The 22,906-nt window shown below is 42.7% G+C and overlaps 1 protein-coding gene and 1 long non-coding RNA gene across 6 annotated transcripts in view; both read left to right on the top strand.

The window, feature by feature from the left end:
• The window catches only part of SH2D4B (SH2 domain containing 4B), an 80,795-nt gene extending 61,624 nt beyond the window's left edge, over window positions 1-19,171 (top strand). For all 5 annotated transcript variants that reach the window (XM_081861253.1, XM_081861256.1, XM_081861252.1 and 2 more), the window contains 2 exons: window positions 11,810-12,030; window positions 18,023-19,171. In XM_081861253.1, coding sequence (XP_081717379.1) covers window positions 11,810-12,030; window positions 18,023-18,115 — 314 coding nt within the window. In that variant the 3' untranslated portion in view covers window positions 18,116-19,171. The remainder of the gene's footprint in view (window positions 1-11,809; window positions 12,031-18,022) is intronic.
• Window positions 9-9,260, top strand: LOC309341657. Its single transcript, XR_014156506.1, has 2 exons — window positions 9-299; window positions 9,076-9,260. It is a non-coding gene; the product is annotated as an uncharacterized lncRNA (long non-coding RNA).
• Window positions 19,172-22,906: the final 3,735 nt, after the last annotated feature.

A 22,906-nucleotide genomic window follows, 5' to 3' on the forward strand; every position in this document is an offset into this window, starting at 1 on the left:
TCGAGACAAGTTTGCAGTATGGCAGCTGATCCATCAATAAAGGCAGCCAAAGTCCAGCTCAGTACAGGAACTGTAAATGTAGTTGGACAAACAGACCAGTGATGTCATAATGACTGTATCGGCCAATCGGGAGGCGTTTTCATTTTCTTCTAGCTATTGACTATGTAACTGATGTAGTTATAACAGACTGCCAATGAAGTTCTAGATTTAGAAAGACTTCTGTTCAGACCAAGCTCATTAATTTTGCCTGCACAAGAAGTAAGAAAGTGTGTTGAGACACCCAATTATATCTACAACAGGTAGAGTGAGCCCTCAGAAACAGCAAACCATTAATATAATTATAATCAAGTAGAGTTGTGTAAAGGCTGGATTGCGGTAGCAGATGCAATGCACAGAGCATCAGAAACAAGGAGAAACAGAGTTCTGCTTTTCCTAGAGCTGAGATGGGGAACTTGTGGCCTTCCAGATGTGTTGGACTCCAGGTTCCATCAGCATGGCATGGGGTTATGGGAACTGTAGTCCAACAGCATAAGAAGGTTCATAGGTTCTCCCTCCCTGAGCTAGAGTTTAGGTATGTTTACAATACCACTTATTCTGCATCCAGTGCACACCCACTGCTAGTTTTTAAAGCCTCATTTAGCCACAGCCCATATCGATCCTGTAGTTTCTTGACAAATACCGTTTTTTGATGCATTTCCCCTCAAACCAGCTCAATTCAAAATGGATGCGGAGTAAGTGGTAATGTGAACATTCGAGACAGCTGCCACACATGTGCATATGACAGCTTCTCTCTCTTTCTGTGTGTGTGTGTGTGTGTGTGTGTGTTGCAGTGGGTGAGAAACCAGTTTTTTTAAAAAAATAATATTTATTACTTTTTTCAACAATTTAAACACTACAAAAAATAAAAACAATACAATACAATACAATACAATACAAAAAAAACAAAAACAAAAAAACACTACATTACACTAACAAAACACTAACATTAAACTAACAAAACAAACACAGTTTAGAACACATCAAATAATTTCAATATCTTATCTTTTCATTCACTTATTTCCGCGACCTCCTCGCACCTCCCTTTTTTGTATTCCATTTCTATTAATTTTTCCAGCAATTCCTTTCCATCTTCCTCTGTTTTTAATCCTATAATTATCTTAACACATTCTAACCTTATTTTCCCTTTAATACTCTATTAATCTATTTATCCTTAATTCCTTATAACATTTCTACTAAAGCCATATAACTTCATTCCAACATAGAGAAACCAAACAGTTCATGTGTCAAGTGAAGACACCCTGACCCCTCTCTGATGTGAACAACAGTGTGTAAATGTGACTTGAAACGCTGCTGGTGTGAATATACCCTATATGACAATCAAGGTATTGGAGCAGCTGCTTTTAGGTTATGTGCAGATTAGCACAGCAAAGTCTACTGCATTTGCTCCAAATGTATGAGCATCTGAAGGAAAGCTGAGGAAGCAAAAAGACTGCCTTTCCTCTTCACAAACTAATTAGCTGGAACAAAGACTTTCACAGCTTCCCACAAAGCATAATAAAGGCAGCACCACAAATTACCTATCTTTCTTTGCAAGCATGCACAACACAATATGCACAATGGGCCACATGTTTTAGGTTAATAACTGGTTTCACACTTAGGAAAGAGTTGTGAAGTGAACACCATCTTGCTTGCTTGCTTCTGCATATTGTATTACATGGGCCAAATGATGTTTGCTTAGAACTGAGATCTCTTTAACTTGCTTGGCTGTCAAAGGCTTTGAATCTCTCTCTCTCTCTCTCTCTCTCTCTCTCTCTCTCTCTCTCTCTCTCTCTCTCTGGTCTGTACTATATAAGTGAAGGGATGTGGGTGGCGCTGTGGGTTAAACCACAGAGCCTAAGACTTGCCGATCAGAAGGTCGGTGGTTCAAATCCCCGTGATGGGGTGAGCTCCCGTTGCTCGGTCCCTGCTCCTGCCAACCTAGCAGTTTGAAAGCACCTCAAAGTGCAAGTAGATAAATAGGTACCGCTCCAACGGGAAGGTAAACAGCATTTCCATGCGCTGCTCTCGTTCGCCAGAAGCAGCTTGGCCATGCTGGCCACATGACCCAGAAGCTGTCTGCGGACAAACGCCGGCTCCCTCGGCCAATAAAGCGAGATGAGTGCTGCAACCCCAGAGTCGGTCACGACTGGACCTAATGGTCAGGGGTCCCTTTACCTTTTTATATGAGTGAAACTGAGGGCTTGCCATGGCACTTTCATTCCTGTTTACTGCTGAGTTGGAGCAAATGTCAACCTGGAGAAAACCTGAATGGCATTTGCTCTGATTTAGCACTAAAATGTGGGTTTTCCAGGGGAAAGCAGCGTGGCAAAGGCAAAAGAGCTCAGATCTGTGCTTTCTAGGCATAGAGCAAGTGGAGGTGTGGACAAGCCCTGAGACAATATTGAACAAATCCTGATTAAAATTTGGTAGGGCCATGAGGGGCCATATAACATTGCCTCATGGCTAGATTATGTTCACAGGCTACCAGACAGAGATCATTCCCCCACCCCCCTTTTTTTTTTTACATAGATGACATTTATATTCACAAACCTCTTTTGCTGATAGACACCCCCCAGAGGCTATCATGGACTGGTTGGATGCAGAAGAATGGTGGGGGAAACTAGTTGGGGAGCCATCAAGAGAAGAAAGCTCAGACCCCAGGGATTGGTGGTGGGATGATGATGAGTGGTCAGAGGAAGAAGACTGGGAGGAGGAGGTGTTGGAAGCCGAAGGGGTACCATGCCTTAGTGAGCTGAGAGAGTCTGTGGCAGAGAGAAGTCAAGAACCGGAAGGTGAAGCTGGCAAGTGGGAGGAGGGAGGCCAAGAGGCAGAGGTGACTCAGGCTGATGAAGCGTTAGGGTCCCCCCTTCTTTCTGTGATGAACTCCCCTCCTCTGTCTCCCAGAACCAGGAGAGATATGAAAAGGGTGGAGTATATTTAAAGTATACTGTAGTTCCTGTTTTCACAAATCCCCAATGGATTATGCCCAGTGTTTTAGGAGACATATACCTCAAGCATGGAAAATGCATTTGTATTTCAGCTCATAAGATTACACTATACTTGCGCTCCATTATTCCAGTGAAATTTAATTTTGACACAAATTATGAGCAATTTTTTTGCAATGAGGGAACATCCAAAATTATCATGACAACCATTTGTTAAAGTTTTAAAATGATTGTATAAGATGTAGGCAAATGTCATCTTCTTGCTTCTTTCTTTTTGAATTTTGCAACGACTTCCATTTTCCTTTTCCAGACCATTTTCTCCCGGTAACAGTGCAGATCCAAATAGATAGGCAGCTTCCTATGAATGCTGATGAAATGCATAGGTGCTTAAGAAAGAGCTGAATAAATGAGATTAGGTTTTTGGTGTGTTAGTAATTAGATTTTTTCCCCTGGAATGATGAAAGGGTAGCAGCGCTTTATGATACTACTGGAACAAGGCCACCATTTCATCATATTTATATTGCGGTAACGTCTAGTGGCTGCACTTTTGATCAGAGTCCCATTTCATTTGGAACTCTGCATGCAAATGAGTTCATGTCTTTAGTTTACAATTTGGAGGTGGTCTTGAAATATATAGGACATATCAAATGCAACGATACCCTAATATGAGGTGGCTGCTTCAGTAGCAGGACTTTTTTTCAGCCGGAACTCACCGGAACTCATTTCTGGCACCTCTCAGCTGGGCGCCATTGCCATTATAAGAGAACAAGGGAGGCATTCATGGTGAGTTCTGGCACCTCTTTTTCTAGAAAAATATCACTGGTAGGGAGAATTAAGAGATCAGGGCAAAAGGTGGGCAGTGGAACTGAGCAGGGACAGAAATGTTTTGAGAGGGCAGAATGGGGAGACCCATTGGCAAGGCAAGACAGCGGTCATCATCAGAAGCAATAAGAGAACAGAAACAGAGGGAGTGTAGTGTAGTGGTTTAATATTTTGTTGGGAGCTGTCTAGAGTGGCTGGGGCAACCCAGTCAGATGGGTAGCAGTTGTTGTTGTTAGACTCAGAGCTGGGAGACAAAGGTTCAAATCCCCACTCAGCCATGAGAAATGTAGTAGCACTAGTACTAGTAGTACAAACAACAATAACTGCAAAAAGGGGCAGGTAAATATATTCATGGTAGATAAATTCAGAAGTATAAAAAAAGAGAGAGCTGTGTTTCCTGTTTTTCTTATCTGGATTGTGAAATAAATTATGGCTCTGAGATCATGAAATCTTTTTGTGCAAACTGAAATGAAAGACAGAGGAGGGGAGAAATGAAAGGAAGCAACAGCACAGTTCAAAGAAGCATTCATTTGTGGCTCTGCGTTACAAGCAGTGTGCTGTGAGGAGTAATACTGTGGCCCACCTTTCTTATGCGGCACGGAGCTTGTTAGTGAACAGGGGGGAAATATTTTGACAGCAATCTAAAAAAGGTTTACAGTACTTGAGAGCTTGAATTCAGGAAGAGGCAGGGGGAGACAATGAGAGTTTTAACCACGACTCCCAGCAGTGGGTGTAGCACATCTAATTTGCGAGGAAAGCTGCTAGGGAATTCATTCCTGAGCTGCGGAATTCATTTCAGAGAGATTCTGGTGTTCAATTTGTCCTGATACTTCAATATTATTTGGGCAGATAATTCTGTAGAGGTTTCTGTTTCAGAAATCTTGAGCAACAAAGCATGGGCAGAGCTACAGCGCTCTTTCAACAGGCAGGTAAAAGGTTAAGTCCAGCACACTCCTGGATGGTTGTCTAGTCAAAGGCGACTATGGGGTTGCAGTGCTCATCTTGCTTTTGAGGCCGAAGGAGCTCACGTTTGTCCACGTACTGCTTTCTGGATCATGTGGCCAGCATGACTAAACCGCTTATCATGCAACGGAACACCGTGATGGAAAACAGAGTGCACAGAAACCTCGTTTATCTTCCTGCTACAGTGGTACCTATTTATCTACCTGCACTGGCATGCTTTTGAACTGCTAGGTTGGCAGGAGCTGGGACAGAGTAACAGGAGCTCACTCTGTCTTGGGGATTCGAACCGCCAACTTTCCGATCAGCAAGCCCAAGAGGCTCAGTGGTTTAGACCACAGCGCCACCCGTGTCCCTTTCAACAAATACCAGTCAACTGAGGGCAGAGCTAGGGTGTGATGCTTGATGCAAGACTGCTACCAAAAATGGCGGCTCATTTTGTTTATTCAACAAAATTTATATACCACTTACTAGAGCAAGCAGTTTACACCAGTCTGAAACAGTAATTAAAAACAAGTTCCATATGAAGAAGAAATCAAGTAAAAAACCCAGTAAATATAAAACACTTTTACTTCCAAAGCCCATACATCTAGTTTACATGCTGAAATTACATGCCTGGGTAGACTTTCTGGAACAACCCAGTTTGAAGGAAATGCCCAAAATAATAGTTACAGTGGTACTTCGGGTTAAGAACTTAATTCGTTCCGGAGGTCTGTTCTTAACCTGAAACTGTTCTTAACCTGAGGTACCACTTTAGCTAATGGGGCCTCCTGCTACCGCTGCACCGCAGCACCACGATTTCTGTTCTCACCCTGAAGCAAAGTTCTTGACTCGAGGTACTATTTCTGGGTTAGCGGAGTCTGTAACCTGAGGTACCACTGTAGTATAAGGAGCTCCTCTCCCCCCGCAAGCCAATAACATTTAATCTCATTTTCAGTGTTATTTCTGTTGCTTTTCACTGTCTTTTCACTGTCCCCCATGAAGCACAATGGAGACAACATGAGGTTGGGTTGCAGCCCCATTGAATTGTCATATATTGTGAGCCCACTGGAGAATGTGTGCAGCCAATGAAGAAGCTTATATTTTGAAATCAGATCCTAAGACAGAAAATGGGAAACCTGTGTCCCAAACCACAACTCCCACCACCCTTGACCATTGCCATGCTGGCTGGGGGTGATGGGTGTCCAATACCAAGAGGGCCACAGGTTGCCTTTCCCTTTCTTACGATGTGGGATTTTGGGTGCTCCTTTTTGGTCTTCTTTCCAAGCTCTTTGTTACAACAGGATTTCCCAGGAAATAGACTTGGAGGTGGAGAATTGTGGTTCGGCACAAAGCACAGGAAGTAGGCAGCACAGGCGTTACCATATCCAGACCTACTTTGGAAAGAGTATTTCCCTTACAGCTTCCACCCCCTGCAGCCATACAATTTCCATTTTGAATTTTCAGTAAGCCAGCTTTCCTTACCTTTGATGTACTATGACACTCCTCATCTTGCTCAACCTCCTTCCAGGTCCCTTTCCTAAGATATCCCTCTGTGGTGGCCCCACAACCACCCCAGTTGCATTAAATGGATGGAAAGCAGCTTTGAAGTGAGGGACAGGGCTCCAATCAAGACCCATATAACTAGATGATGCACTAAATATGTAAAGTAGGGACGCAGGTGGTGCTGTGGTCTAAACCACTGAGCCTCTTGGGCTTGCTGATTGGAAGGTTAGTGGTTCGAATCTGCACGATGGTGGTGAGCTCCCTTTGCTCTGCCCCAGCTCCTGCCAACCTAGCAGTTTGAAAGCATGCCAGTGCAAGTAGATAAATAGGTACTGCTGTGGCAGGAAGGTAAATGGCGTTTCTGTGCACTCTGGTTTCCATCACAGTGTTACGCTGCACCAGAAGCAGTTTTGTCATGCTGGCCACATGACCTGGAAAGCTGTCTGTGGACAAATGCCAACTCCCTCGGCCTGAAAGCGAGATGAGCGCCACAACCCCATAGTCACCTTTGATTGGACTTAACCATCCAAGGGTCCTTTACTTTTTTTACCTTTTGTATCTAAAGTATCTAATTTTATTCCTGTTAATAATTGCTCTGGATGCATGGGTGGTCATAAGTGGGGCTGTGGGGAGGTTGAGTTAACCCTTTCCCCCCTGGTGCAGTCCTGACAAAGATCTCACCCCTGCAGCTGTTCTTCTCTTTGATGGAAAGCTCTATTGCCAGCAATGACGACTTCTCTTCTGGGGCAAATAGGATCTTCAGAAGGGGTGATTTTTGGTGGGACAACAGCAGGTGGGGGGGCGAAGAGGGAGGAATTAACCCTGTGTGGTGTGGTCTCAGATCTATTCCTCACCCCCTACCTCAAAGCTGTTAATCTAAAAGGGAATCAAGAAACATTCAATGCAGCCATGGCATTTAATATATTGTCTCGTATGTCCTGTACTTGAGCCTTTCAACTTGTATTGTGCAGGAGGAATTAAATTACTGCTAAATCTCCAAGGAACTGCCCACACCTAGGGTGATTCACATTTTGAGCACCATTGAAGTTATCCTTGAAATATAGCAGCTTTTTTCCCTGGGAATCACTCTCTAATTTATATATTCTCACACCTGGGAAGATTTGTTTTCTTTTACCTTTTATTCATGTCAGTTAAATCCTTATTGCTTGTTCCCAGCTGCAAAATTGTGCTTTTGCTACCAGCAGTACAAGCACGTCTGGTGCGATTTCTTGCAAGCGAGTCTGTGAATTCAGCCTGCCATACCAGCAGATGGTGAATCCCTCCAGCAGTTTAGTTTCTAGGTCCAGCTGTCTTTTGATTCACTTTGCACTGCATTTCAATAAATATTAAATAATGCTCCGACTTAAACAATGGAAGAACTGTAATATTTGCAATCATAGCCATTCATAGTGTGCTACACCTGGATCAGGGAGACCTGGGTTCAAGTTGTCTCATCCATGGTGCTCAGAGCTGCACAATTGCAGGGAGGGCAGTTTTTGCTGGGTTGTACCATTCCAGGGGACAAGTGGAGGGAGGCATGTTTGAAATCTTCAGCACATTAAAAACTGTGATGTTACACATCTGCATGTACAAAACAAATCCTTGCAGGGACAAGGATGAATGGAAACTCTCTTTGCTGGTATGTTAGTTCTGTATGCTTAGGAAGGTTTTCATTGCACATTCGACCATATAATTCCCCCCCTTAACAATCTGAAATTGCCAAGTTTGTTCTGACAAGCTCAGGGATATCTCCCAAAGTGCTGGTGCTTCTCTTAACCATATCCTGTGGGCCAGTAACTCAAAGACTACAGAGTTCTCCAGAGCCTTAAAAACCAGCCTATTGAACATAGTATTTTTAGTGTTTAGGACTTCAGCAAAGAATAAACAAAATTTCAGAGGTGGGAAGCAGCATTTGAAAGCACACCAAGATGGAGATATATTTTGGCCACGAGAGTGCAAATAAAACTACAAATGCTTTCTGCTCAGCTTTTGCTATGAACGCAGTCTGGCTGTTTTTCCCCGACCAGTTGCATACCTGGTCTTCTGTGTACCTTTTTCAAAACCAAAGAAAAGAGGAAAACGGTGGGAATAATGGAAGGGGAGAGGTCAGTGCTATGGATTTCTGCAGATAGCATAATATCTCAAATCACACTAATAAAGGCATCAGTGATTCAAAACAGGGCGCCTCAGGAGGATGAGATGGGATGCCAGACCACTTGACTTGAATTCAGACTGTTTCAACTGGTTTTCTACAGATGTTGTTTATTTTCCAATACCTGTCCCGAAGTGAGTGGCTTCTGTAAGCCCCCACCCTTCTCTGTTTTCTTGTTGTCATGAGAACAGTACAGTATATTTTTTTAAAGCAGAAAGGATGAGGGCTTCCATTTCTCTAATTAACACACACTTGGCAAATGACTGGTTAGATGCAAACTAAAATAAAGAGGTGTGGGAGAGATGAAAAGAGAAGGTACAGCTCTTGACGATATCAGAAAACCAAACACAGAAATAACAAGAAAGCTTCCTGAGAATTCTTTCCAGCTTTTTTTTTTTGGGGGGGGGGAGAGAACTAAAACAAATATGAGTGTTGCCCTAAGCTAGCTAAAATGTTATAGCCATGAAATAACACCCGTGCCTCAGAACAAAGGTATGCTCTGGCAGAAGAAAAGGTGATGTGGAAGCCTGCTATGTTTTCCTTCCAGTGGTGGGTTTGGGGAGGAGGTGAACAGCTTGTTGAAAATGACCGCATTTGGTGGTGTGTGTCTGATAATGATGGCCAGTGAAATGCTGGATGGCTGTCAGCTCAGTATTTCTGTTGTATATGCAGGGTCCAATCTGCTGTCCAGCTGGAATGGATTGCTCAGATCACGTCAATCTCAGTGGGCAGCCTCAGAAGAGTGATGCTGCGAAGATTATAAAAATCAGAGAGCTGGTGTGGTGTGTGTATGGTCTTGGATTTGAGCAGGAATAGGGCCAGCTTCAAACTCCATTCAGCCATAAATCTCACAAAATGATTTTGGTCTGGTCACTGTCCATCCACCTAACCCCGCTCTTAGAATTGTTGTGGCAATAAATTGGGAAACACCTGGGTTCCTTGGAGAAAGGGCAAGATGGAGGTATAACAAATAAAATGCACCTTAAGTTAGAATACACTGTCATAGTTGCATTGTCCTTGCCGCCCTTTCATCTCCTTAGCTATGTGGTTTTTTTTGGGGGGGGGGGGAGTTGTCAATGACATCACGATGGTACATCTCATATGACAACACCCTGGATATTCATAAACAAAATCATGTGGATCAACGCAGCCTTTGGGATGATACAGGAGGTTGAGCAAATGAAGCCAAAGGCAACGGGAAAAGGGGAAAAGATGCAATAGCCAGATGAACTAGGGGACACCAAAAGCGTCGAAACAGCACATGTGTTTGGTGACATGAGAATTTTTCTATAATTTGCCTGTAACGCGCATGCTACTTTTGAATTGAATATTGAAACCGGAGAATATTCGGCACAGCTCTGACATTAAATATGTGGAATACATGTGCATAGATTTGCACATTGCATCCTCTCCAGCTTTAGATGGAATATACGTATTTAAAAGGGAGGTGCCCAGCAGGGAAGTCTACTTCAAAACCTGAGGATCAGCTTTAATATTTCTCTTTACAATATAGTCTTCTTCTGCTTGCCACTCTGTATGTATTCATGCACACTCTGAGCTGGCTGCTTCCCTATAGGTCCAGCTGTGCTTTCCGGATTGCAGTTATCTTTGACTGAGCATTGCTTAGCTCTGTCTACCCTAGGCACAGGGAATCCTTTTCAATTCATGGACCACATTCCCTTCTGGACAACTTTCTGGGGGTCATAGCAGTGGTGATGGGTGGGATGCAGAAGCAGAACTGGGTGGCACAACGGATGTAAATTTTACTTTGTACAACAAGCTGATTTATACATACACTCACATACATACACTCCTGGTTTGGAGGCAGGATTCTAGCTAACTGCAGGCTAGAATGCAGTAGCTATATTTTGGTACAGCCAGCCAGCTGTTAAATTGCGTGATACGGGCAACGGTAGAAAGGAGCCAAACGAGATAGCCACTGGGGCCAGTTCAGCCCTCTCTAATATCTGTGATTCCAAGAGCTGTTTGACATTTGCCCTGTATGGGCAGTGGTACATGCTGCTTTAACACAATTTGCCTGGTGGACGAGTAAAGGCTCCCTGATGAGACCATCACCATTAGAGAATCACAAAGTTGTCAACTAGAAAGCCAACCACTTCGAAAACCCCAGCAGCTCTCTGTGAACTGATGGCATTACTCTTGCCAGTGCAACCCTCTTAACTGAGGACAAACATTCCTGATCTATCTGTGTGGTGTTTAAACTGAGGTGGTAACCATCAGTAAAAGGAGATACTATATAAGCACTGCCAGCCCTTCCATTTGCATATTCAGAGAAGGCCAGAAAGGCAGAGACGTGAAACCTTACCTATGCAAACAGAGCTCTTATTTCCAGTATGATTCTCCTTGGCACATGGTACATTGTATTAGAATCTAATGATGCCGCTTCAGACAATCTGTGTCACATGGGGGTTCTATCTATCAGCCTGTGTCCCCCTGCCTTCCTTGCAAATGTATAACCAGAATTACACAGATCTAGGTACTTTTTGTGCAATTCTGGAATGTTTAACAATTGACTGCTTTGGTTGGTGGCTCTTCATCTATTTATTGTTATTTATTCATTTTTTAAATTTCTATACCACTTTATATTTTTAATAACAACCTCAAAGCAGTTTATAAAATCAATAAAACAATAGCCGGGCAATGTTCCTCCAGCCCCATGAGGAGTCTCTTGAGTAGGACTGATGAGTCTGGGCCCTGCCCCCTAGGCCAGGTGGAAAGGGCCTTGCAGGGAGAGGCCTTCACAACTCACAGCCGGGCAATGTAATTGTCTATTTACATGCCATGATGAAGACTGGCTGTTGTCTTTCCTTCCTGAAGAAAAAAAAAGCCCAATTTGAAGTGCTTCATACTACAGTGCTGTAATTTACATATGTACTTTCCCAGAGGCTCCAAAATGTTTACCTGATACTGTAGATTCATCATTTGAACATTTAAAAATTCCTCAATCTCACAATGCTCTTCCACAATTTATATTACACCTCCAGATGTTGTTGAATGCCAACAATAGCCCCACCACAGCATGGTCTGTGGGAAGGGATGGTGAAAGCTGTAGTTCAACAACATCTGGAGGCCACAGGTTCCCCATCCCTCTCTTAAAAACTAAGCCATTTGATGCATGATAAGATTTTATGTGAAACAGCCTGCTTCACCTGACGTCTGAGTACCTTTATTTAATGGACTATGCATATGTTTCCAGACCTCTAGGGCAGGCTTCCCCAAACTCGGCCCTCCAGATGTTTTGAGACTACAATTCCCACCATCCCTGATCACTGGTTCTGCTTGCTAGGGATCATGAGAGTTGTAGGCCAAAAACATCTGGAAGGCCGAGGTTGCTCTAGGGAATACTAGTTGCTTGATACAGTTTTTTTTGCTCTGTTTTGGGCAGGAATTATTAGTCGCCAGGAGGCAGAAGAGCTGCTGATGAACAAGTCTGAGGGAGCATTCCTAGTGCGGGTCAGTGAGAAAATCTGGGGATATGCCCTGTCCTATCGCCATCAGAGTGGATTCAAACATTTCCTGGTGGATGCTTCCGGAGACTTCTACAGCTTCTTAGGGGTGGATCCCAACCGACATGCCACACTCACAGACCTTATCGATTTCCACAAGGTATTGCTTGCTATGTGCACAGAATATGAAAAACTGAACTTGATTGATGAATATTTCAAAAGGAAGAAGCAGTGTGAGCCTGGGTCTTATACAAAATTAGTCTTTACAGACAGGGCTGGCTCCAGGTTTGGGGAGTGAAGGCCAGCCCTAGGCAGGGTGACTGTGGTGATTATCCGAAGCACCAGATGGCTGAGTCTAGCTACCATTTTCATTTCCCATAATGCCTCAATGGTGCTGTGGCAATGGCATTGTTGGAAATCAGTATAGCAGTTGGATTCAACTGTCCAGAGCTGGTCCAAGTGCTGAACCTCCCCCCCCCCCCGAAAACACACACACACACACACGACTGCAGGTTTTACATATTAGGGAGAAATGCATATAAATGCCTATCAAAGGGAAAATAAAATGCAAAAGCAACCATTCTATTAGGGGAAATTGTAAAAATGTGTATATTTCAGGTAAATGTGCACTAAACTGTTGACAAATGCAGTGCAGCCCAACCCATGCAGCTCCTATCACTTGGGAGCATGTGAAATAGGGAAACAAGCTTAATTCTCTCACAGTCTCCATATACATACTAAATCAGACTATTGGCTCATTCTCAGCTGCTCCCCAATTCCTCTCATCAAGGTTTTGCACAGCCCTGCTACCTGCGTGCCTTTTTAACTGGAGCTGTCGGGGCCTGAGTCAGAGGCCTTGTGAATGCAAAGCACATCGTCAGGCAGTGTAGATAGAGCTATTTTTCATTCTGATGTAATGCTTCTGGGAGAAAGAAGATGGGGAACTGGTAGTATACATGATATAGCAAGGGACCTGTGTATTTTGTGCAAAAATGGGGAGGGGAAGAGCTCATCCTTATTAAAGTTCTGTGCCAAGGCAATCTGAGTCCCATATCAGGGAAAGCTCAGTTCATCAAAATAGATGATGCAAGTTTATTGATTTTGTGTGATTTCTTTATTTCCCCATAATTTATTATATGGCATTCTTTCCCTCTTCATCAGCAAGCAGGGGCAAGGATTATGAGTGCCCTTACCCTGCACCCAAAGGTTGGGAGTCTCAGTTAGACACCCTCCTTTGATTTCTGAGAACCCACGTAGATAGGCGTTTGTTTTTTTTAAAAAAGACTAACCAACCAATCAAGAGTTGGGGGCATGTCCCCCCATTTAGAACCAGTCTATTTGAAATGGGAGGAAAGCTGACACAGGCGCCATTGGAAACTTTCCTTCCATTGCAAATACAGTGGTGCCTCGCAAGACGAAATTAATCTGTTCCGTGAGGCTCTTCGTATAGCGGTTTTTTCGTCTTGTGAAGCAAGCCCAATGACAGCTTAGTGGATTAGCGCTATTAGCGGTTTAGCGGCTTTTAGCGGATCAGCTGATAAGCGGCTTATCAGCAGATCAGCTGATAAGCGGCTTAGGGCTTAGCAAAAGGGGGAAAAAAGGGAAAAAAGCCCGCAGGAACTCGCAAGACATTTTTGTCTTGCGAAGCAAGCCCATAGGGAAATTCATTTTGCGAAGCGCCTCCAAAACGGAAAACCCTTTCGTCTAGCGGGTTTTCCGTCTTGCGAGGCGTTCGTCTTGCGGGGCACCACTGTAGCAGGCTTCTGGTTTGTGATTCCAGTTTGTACTACGGCAGATGTAAATGGTTAAAGCTCTCTTTCCCCTATACCTGTTTTTTGTGGTGGAAGGGGTGGGTCACCTGCACAAGAAATTGGTTTTGTTATTTGTTTGCTTTTGTTTTTTTTTTAAAAAAAAACTTGCAATGCATATGTAATGACATCACTGTCAGCTTGGCCCTAAAATTTCAGCTGGTGTTGTCCACATATTTTCAAGCTTATGTTTGCAGCCACAAAAGCTAGAACAAAGATGGGAAGGCTGGGATCCTTCTGCTATTGTCAGCTCCATTCAGCCTGGGCATTGCTCGGGGATGATGGGAGTTGGTCCAACTACATCTGAAGGGTCATGGGTCTAGAATCTTGCACTAAAAATACCATAAAATAAAATAAAATAAAATAAAATAAAATAAAAGAAAAGAAAAGAAAAGACAGCTGAGATAGTCGGGAAGCTGAATTCTGGACTCAGTCTCACTTTCTGCAAGCTTCCAGATAGGGATGCACAAATCTACCCATTTTGGTTTATCTTAGTTTCTCATTTTTCCAATCTGAATTTTAAGTTCTCCACATTTCTGCTGGTTTGCATTTTTTTTTAAGTTCTCATGAAAATTGACCAGTGTGAATTTCTCCAAATGTACACATTTTTGTATGCAATCTTGCCTAATTCATATTTTTGCAAAGCAGTTACCTTAAATTAATGCATTTTGGGATGCCATTTTCATTAATATATGCATTTCTATGCACAATTTACCGTAGTATACTTTTTTTCCCCCCTCCATCTTGGCTGGCGAACTGAATTGCAAAATTCAGAGAAGTGTGAATTTCAAAAGAGAACAGTCGTTCAGTTTGAGTATTGCTTCGAAAAGTGCATATTAGGTGGGCTAACCTTAAAAAGGGAACTGAATTGCCTTTCTCTCCCACTGCTCCTTGCAGAATCACAGCATGCACACAACCCTGGGCATAGTCCTACAAAAAGTCCTACAAACTGCAGATACAGGGACTGCGGCAACTTCAGTATCCCCCTTCTTTCCCTAGAGTCAAGCTTGCACGAAAACTTTTGTATTTCTCTTCCTCCCAGCTTGCTCATCATAGGCAATAAGAGCACAAGAAAAGCCCATCCATCCAGGGAGGAAGCACAGGGACACCTGTCAAAAGCAAAACGTCCATTAGCCTCTGACATTCAAAATAAAATAGATTGGGATGTCCCCCGATGAGAAAAATCAATGGCTGCAGCTATGACAAGCTTGTTAGAGGACTTGCTTGGCCCCTGAAGTGAGCAGGCAAGTCTCGCTTAATTGTCTGTGGTCAAATGGGAAAGAGATTTAACAGCGCCGTCTTGGGATGTTGCCCCTTCCTTATCTCCCCAGCCACTAACTCCGGTGCTTTTTTCATCTGAGTGCACTCTTAACGATAAATACAGGAAAAAAAGTCAGAGCCAGCTGTGGTAATGGCAGAAAAATGCAATGGTATACAGGCACCAGCCAGTCTACCTGCTATTATTAAATCTCATCTGTATATATATATATAGAGAGAGAGAGAGAGAGAGTTTATAAAGACCCAAAAGTCAAGTTCATGTACATTTAAACACAATGCAGTAAATGCTACAGGTAGCCCTCCTGAACCAATGATGTGTAGGTTTGTAGATACAGTGGTACCTCGGGTTACAGACACTTCAGGTTACAGACTCCGCTAACTCAGAAATAGTACCTCGGGTTAAGAACTTTGCTTCAGGATGAGAACAGGAATTGTGCTCTGGTGGCGTGGCGGCAGCAGGAGGCCCCATTAGCTAAAGTGGTACCTCAGGTTAAGAACAGTTTCAGATTAAGAACAGACCTCCAGAACGAATTAAGTTCTTAACCCGAGGTACCACTGTACATTGGTTTTGTATGTGGATATCCTTCAGATGTGTGCTAAAAGCACTTTGCAGAAGCAGGGTTATGGTTAGGGTCATCATTGGCTGCATACAAACACTTAAAGCACATTTGCCCACCACCTAGAATCCAGGGAACTATGGTTTGTTAGGAGTGCTGGGAACTGTAGCACTATGAGAGGTATACTACATTTCCTGGGATTCTTTGGAGGAAAGATGTTCTTGAAATGTATCGTGTGTATGCAGCCATTTCCAGAACTAAGAGACTCTAGTCCTTTGCCTGCCTCAGATCTACAATCCCGAGTTCCATGGGGAGAGGAAATGGCTCTTAAACCAGTTTGTCAGTGGTACAAATGCATGCCCTCAGTCCCTTATGTCAGTTTTAGATATGTAAAGAGCAAAAGATTGTGTTTCCGGCAACCCACCACCATGACAACACTGGGGTAGGGGAAGGAATTCTGCCCTTTAGTCTCCCTCAGTCGCTGGAAGAGCACTTTATTTCCTGATGTATCTGAAGAAGTGTGCATGCACACGAAAGCTCATACCAAGAACTGACTTAGTTGGTCTTTAAGGTGCTACTGGAAGGAATTTGTTTTGTTTTATTTCCTGATGTCATTGTGGAGTGCCACAGCATTAAGATCAGGAGATTAATCTGTGAGGACTAGCAAGCCACTTTCTGTGGCTTGTCTAGCCAGAGGTGGCCTGTGGACTAGCTAGGCCTGTCACAGAGACATATCGTCACCATGGAGCCAAGCAAGGGATCCATATTACACCAGGCAGCTGTGATCATTGTGCCAGGGTCAAGAGTGGCTCTTCCAGGCCATACAATGCAGTGTATTCGTGTAACTTTACTCCAGTTATCCAGAAACTACGCTAGAGAAGAAGGAACTTTTTTACAAGACCCTTGGCATCCTGACATAGGATTGCCTCTTTCTCCATGAAAGTCAGTTTTGCTACTGATTTCAATAGGCTGCACCCTTTTGTCTTTGGTTTTTCCAGGGCCAGATTTAGGTTTGATGAGGCCCTAAGCTACTGAAGGTAACGGGGCCCTTTTTATGTCCAGCTGTCCATTGTCAACAACAAATTGTCAATTTTGTGTGTGCGTTGAATATATCCTATATGGTAATTTGTGGACCTAATGGGTATCTAAAGCCATTTGCACATAACAAAATATGTATTTTATCAAAGTACACCCACTTTTTTCCCCTTTAAATTTTTTGGGGGCCTCCAAGAGTGTGGGGCCCTAAGCTATAGCTTGTTTAGCTTATACATAAATCCGGCACTGGGTTTTTCTGATCTCTGGCTTTTGTTGTGTGTGCATGCACAATATGTATTTGAACAAATAAACTATACCCCCCTCCCGTGCACACACACACAGACACACAGAGACAAAACCTTTTCAGTTCTCTTGAAGCATCTTAATGTACCAGACATGGCAAAAAGTGAATCTTCAATGAGTAATGGCCTGTAAGCTAGGGCTGTCAAAAATAAATTCATTTTAGAAATGTTTTGGATGATTGCTGTTTATGTATAAGCATCAGATGATCTAGATACAAGTGATTCAATTGCAAACAGGCAGCAGGCAAGAGAACATGCATTTAAAAGGAGGTGGGGCTGGCAGAGGGTGGGGAGGAAGAAACTCATAACCAAGGCAAAGATGAATAAGAATGGGTGAATAATGCATCCTTCGACTTCTGCATGATTAGACAGTGCCACATCCTAGATGGAGAAAGATAATAGCTGCTATTTCCAGACTGAAAACAAACAATGGTAAGTATGTACATGAGCACCAGCGAGTCTCTTCTCATTGAGATGAGCTGAGCTGGAATGATTAATCATCCTAGCCGTGGTCCCACCTGCATCCCATGTTTATTTGTTTAGCATGGAGGTAATGAGGTTTTCACGTGAACCTTAGGAGCTGTGCTACATGATTAGCAGGCCGTTAATAACACAGCCCTTGCTTAATTGCAGCACCTCAAACTGCAGGTGAGGGATAAAATGCTCGAATGGTCCCTCATCTCAAAAATGACAACAACATAAAACTTGCCAGTTAAGCTTTCTCCCCAACATGCTAGCTCTGCGTGTGTAGAGAGAGCTTTTTTTATCATCTATTTTAATATCGGAATGCATTTGAACACCCAGTTGCTATGTCAGAAATAGTTCGCTGCAGTTATAGATACATTATATCAGTCTGTTGATCATGTGGCTGTGAGTCTGTGCGTTCCCTCTTTCCTCTTTAGAAAAAAATCCCTTGCTGAGCTGTTAGAAGGCAGAACAGGATGATTAATCATGAAGATCTCCCTCTTTCCCCCACCCCAGATATTAAACACCATGCTAATATGTCTCCTGTCAACTGGTTTAATATGAACCATCAAAAGAATTAAAACGCCTTACAGCATGAACCTAGATGTGCTTATGGGGCTTCATAAGTGCAGTATATAGTAAGCCATATAGTCATTTCAACATGATTATTTTTCACACTGATGATGCAATTTATTTTCTCTTTCTAGGAAGAAATAATCACATCCTCTGGCGGAGAGTTGCTGCTGGAGCCTTGCAGACAAACAAAGAACCCACCTGATTATAGCCCTTTATTTGAATGACTGTGGAGACTATAGTAAATATTTCTGGAGAACAGAAATAATTAGTGAAATGACTCCACCTTGAGATATAAGATAGCAGCTTATCACCAGCTAATGAATGGCAAATGTTAACCAAGAAAAAGTCTTATGTAGGCAATCCAATTTTTAATTCGCAGCCATTATTTATCTTATTAGCCATTTAAAACTGGAAGCATGAGAAAACAATTCCTCTACAATTGTCCTTCAGAATAGGGTTAAACCACCAGTGATGATCAAAAAAACCCCCCCACACACACATAAAATTTCCCTGATAGCTGTAGCAAAAGAGATGGTTGGTAATGGAACTTATTTAGCATATAGTGAGTTGTGAAATTCTCAAAATGGTAGCATTCAGGAGCTAAATGTATGTGACTGAAAAAGATGCAGATTAATGGTATGGCTATGTAGAGATAGGTCTTTTCTAGTCTTCAAACTATGCATGATGTTAGCAGCCCCATTTGCTTAAACCTCGTCTTCCCCAGGTATGCATAAAGTGGGGGTCTGATTTTTATTTTTACCTCAGTAAGGAGAGCAAAACCATCCTTGCACCCACCACTTTTCTTTCCATAACCTTTCTTCTAGCCAAGCTGAATTCTGGCATCACAGCTTGGTTGAAGAGAAAAGTATTGGGGGTGGAGTCACAGGTAAGCTATGGGGGCGGGGTTAAGTACCCCCAATCATTGGGACAGCTCCTGGCTGAAACCAACGTGGCAGCAGCTGTTACATGTGCCTTGAGCCTATACAGAGTGGAAAGGGAGAGCGACATTTATACATTTCACAGTCCTTTAGCAGGGGTGTTACAGCCATTAGAACCTCCTCCCCTTCCTAGAATGGCTTCCTCACACTGCTTGCCTACCATCCCATTATAAAGAGGGATTTCCCTTTCAACAGGCCTTGAACTGTATGCAAGATTGAATTGTCAAGTGTAAAAGTGTACATATTGCCACCTGGCAAATATTGGAGGATAAAACATACCGACTTCTAAGTTGCACTCCTTACCAACTTTTTATAAGGAGCAATAAACACTTGTGAAACATCGGCATCTTATGGATATTTTTGCTTTTGTTTTTATTTAGCTAGGAAAATCTCTTCCTTCTGTCCCTCTGTTTTCAATTACAAGCCTATATAGGCAACTATACTCATGCATTTTTATACTTCGTACCAAGCCTCAGTTATGATGACAAATAACATTATGACTGTGTGATACTTTGGTGAGTTTTTCATTGGAATATGTAAGGATCTGATTTATTTCCATCTTCTCCCCGCCTCAGATTTACCCTATAAAAATTGTTAGAACAATCTGACTATTAAAAACTGAGAAAATAATAAAACTAAAACACTGGCAGCACAAACACAGAGAAAGGACTGACACTGCAGCCTAAAAGATAGCAGAAAAAAGGGCTTTAGCTTGTTTTCTAAAAAGTCATCAGCAGGAACTAACATTTTGGACTTCCAAGGGAAGGCGTTTGACAAGGGAGGGGTCACTACAAAGAAGACCCTTCTTCTGCCACACAGCCTAAATCTGGACAAGAAATGCACCGTCAGCAAAAACCCATTTGAGAATCTCAAAATCTGTAAACTCATGGTGGAAAAAGCAGTCTCTATATTTTTCCAGTTTTAGGCCATTTAGGGCAGGAATAGGAAATATGTGACCCTTCAGATGCTGCTGGATTGCAAATTCCACCATCCCTGACCAGTGGCCATGTCTAGCATCAAGAGAGCTACTGGTTCACTACAACTGATTAGATCTTAAATGTCAACACAAATACTTTTTATTTAGCCTACATCAGGGCCAAGGAACCCGTGGTCTTCCATATGTTGGACCATAATTCCCATCATCCTTGGCCATTTTCTGTTTGAATTGGGAGATATTATTTATATCCTACTTTAGGGTTTAAATAAAGGCCATCTAGGTGACCTGCATTAAACATTAAAGATAAAAATAACATTAGGAACAACAAGCAAGCACCTCTTATATCAAAGCATTCAAAAAGAAGAAATAACAGTAAGATGTTGACAAAAACGGTAAAAGCATAATGAAAAGCGGACAAATCAAACTTCTGCTACTCCCAAGATCCCCCCCCAAAATAAAAAGACTTTGACTACCTTAAGCCACAGCTGAAGAAACCTCCTTGAGCACGAGTCTCCTTTCTGAAGGCGGAGATGTTCAGAGCACTCCCTCATAAGATGGCGTGAGTACATGGGAAGGGAAGTATTGAAGGGGGAAAGGCAAGAACATGAATGGGAATCAAGTTGTTGCATATGAATTCCTCTCAGCTCCAACCAGCATGGCCAATGATAAGAGATAATGGGAGTTGTGGTCCGGGAGAATCAAAGGTTGCCCACCTGATTTAGAAATTTGACGGTCAACACCAGAGCAATTGGCATTGGGCTAAGAAACCAACTGGATGGCAGAGGATCTCCTTCAGACTTGATGCTCCAGGCTTCCTGCAGGCAATCCTGGTTAATAATTAGGCATCTTCTGCATTCTGGATGCTCTTCAGAGATGGCTTCATGTAGAACACTTCCAGCAGGAAGAAACCAAAGGATGCATGACAGTGACCGGATTGTTCTCCTTCAGGAGAGGGCATTGATGATCACTAAACTGAAGGCAGTGAAAGGCATCTCTACCAACAGAAGATCAGAGCAGAGGTCAAGAGTAACCTCCAAACAGAGAACAGCTTGCAGAAAGTTTGGTCTCCATCCCATCTTCCTTGCCATTTCCTAATGAACATATATGGGACAGCAGTGTGATTTTTCATTTGGTAATCCATTTTCATTTCCCCCCAGTCTGCATTTCATGCATGCCTCATATTTTAGGTTTTACCTGGCTTTAAAATAAATTCCTTGTAAGTTCTATGGCAAATGAAATTACCGGCTGGAAAACTGCAATTTCATCTTGAGAGTTTTATTATGCTAATAAATGTCAGGATTCTCAAATAAAGGAATTGCTTTTTTTTCCAGAGTCCCAAAGAATTAATGAAAAACAGTCAGCCAACTCATAGAGTACCAGAAAGGAAAACCTCGACAATATATAACCAGAAACAGCAGCCATATAATAAAGTGGAACTTAACCGAAGATAAATTTCAAAGGAAACAAAGAGAGATCATAGCGGGGAAGAATTTAAAACAGCAGAAGCCTTACTTGGAAAAGATGTAGAGCCACTGCTAATACTCTGGGGGTGGGTTGGGGAGCAAATTAGAAGGGGGTGCATTTTACTAAGATTATATGTGTGTATTGTTGAATCTGAGAAAACAAACAAGCCCTTAAAAGCTAAACAGTGTGTAGGAGGTAAACAGGGAGGAAAATGATTTTGCAAAGTTTTACCTGAGTTTACCAGAGACTTTGTGATATGTCTCTCTGTGATATATATACACACACAGAAATGCACACAGTGCTTTTTGTGATGTTACTCACCTGTGCGGAATCTTTCTTTCTTTCTTTCTTTCTTTCTTTCTTTCTTTCTTTCTTTCTTTCTTTCTTTCTCTTTCTTTTACTGCCATTGGCAGCCATTTTGTACTGGTGCCCACAGCACTTTTATCAATAATTAGTCTGCTTGAGAACCTTACAGTTTACGGCTTCTGGAGGAGGACATAGCTGAAAGCAGTCCTGAACAGGAGGGCAAAGATACAAAGCAACATTTTGTCGCCGGTCCCAGTTCTATACTCTACTAGCAACCTTTATCCCCAACCAGGAAGAAAGCCACTTCCCCACCCCTCTTTATCATATTGGTGAGTATAACTGCTAGTTCTACTTTCTGTCTGGGGTGGAAGGCTTTTGAAGATTACATGGGAAAGTTACCCAGTTGCCCTAGTGTGGTTGCACTCCATGGATTTGCTTTGTGCTGTTCGGCACAAATTTCAATAGAACCTCAACGGGTCATAGATGTCAGAAGTTTAGTTTTTCAAACACAGAAGTTAGAGTTGATCACCAGGGCCCTGAAAGTATCAGCTGCAGTTCAGGAGGGATCCTTGCATAAATTCCACACCCTTGCATTGAATTATGTGCCTACCTATTAATTGATGTTTCACTTCCTTCATTGTCTGGGTTTACGATATTACAGCAATGGCCAACGCATCCATGTTCATAATTTACTACCCCAGCTATAGTTAGCATTGCATTCAAGGGGCTTTGCATTCTGTGGATTTCCATTAGGCGCCTCCCTGCCAAAATATCTTGTCACTGAGATCTCTGGGAATTTATTACTAGACACTTTATGTAGGTTTTTTTTTCTACAGGAAAACAGACCCCAGGCATAAAGGGAATTTTGTTAATTCTTATAGGCACGGACCATCCACTTCCAATTTTATGTGTGTAATAGGAAGCTCGTAAATATAAAAACCAGGGTTGCACCAGGGTTGCCCCACTGACATGTACACTATTGAGATGTGTTTTCAATATTTTGTTGGGAGCCACCCAGAGTGGATGGAGGCATTGCATTCAGATGGGCAGCATATAAATACAACAACAAGAAGAAGTATTTTTCATTCTATAAGACACACCAGACCACAAGGCGCACCTAGTTTTTGGAGGAGGAAAACAAGAAAAAAAATATTCTGAATCTCAGAAGCCAGAACAGCAAGAGGGATCGCTGCGCAGTGAAAGCAGCAGTCCCTCTTGCTGTTCTGGCTTCTGGGATAGCTGCGCAGCCTGCATTCGCTCTATAAGACGCACACACATTTCCCCTTACTTTTTAGTAGGGAAAAAGTGAGTCTTATAGAGCAAAAAATACGGTATTCTTTACTAGGGTTACAGCAGATGATGGTTAGCAG

Source organism: Podarcis erhardii (assembly GCF_964252035.2).
Source record: "Podarcis erhardii genome assembly, chromosome: 5".
Lineage (NCBI taxonomy): Eukaryota > Metazoa > Chordata > Lepidosauria > Squamata > Lacertidae > Podarcis > Podarcis erhardii.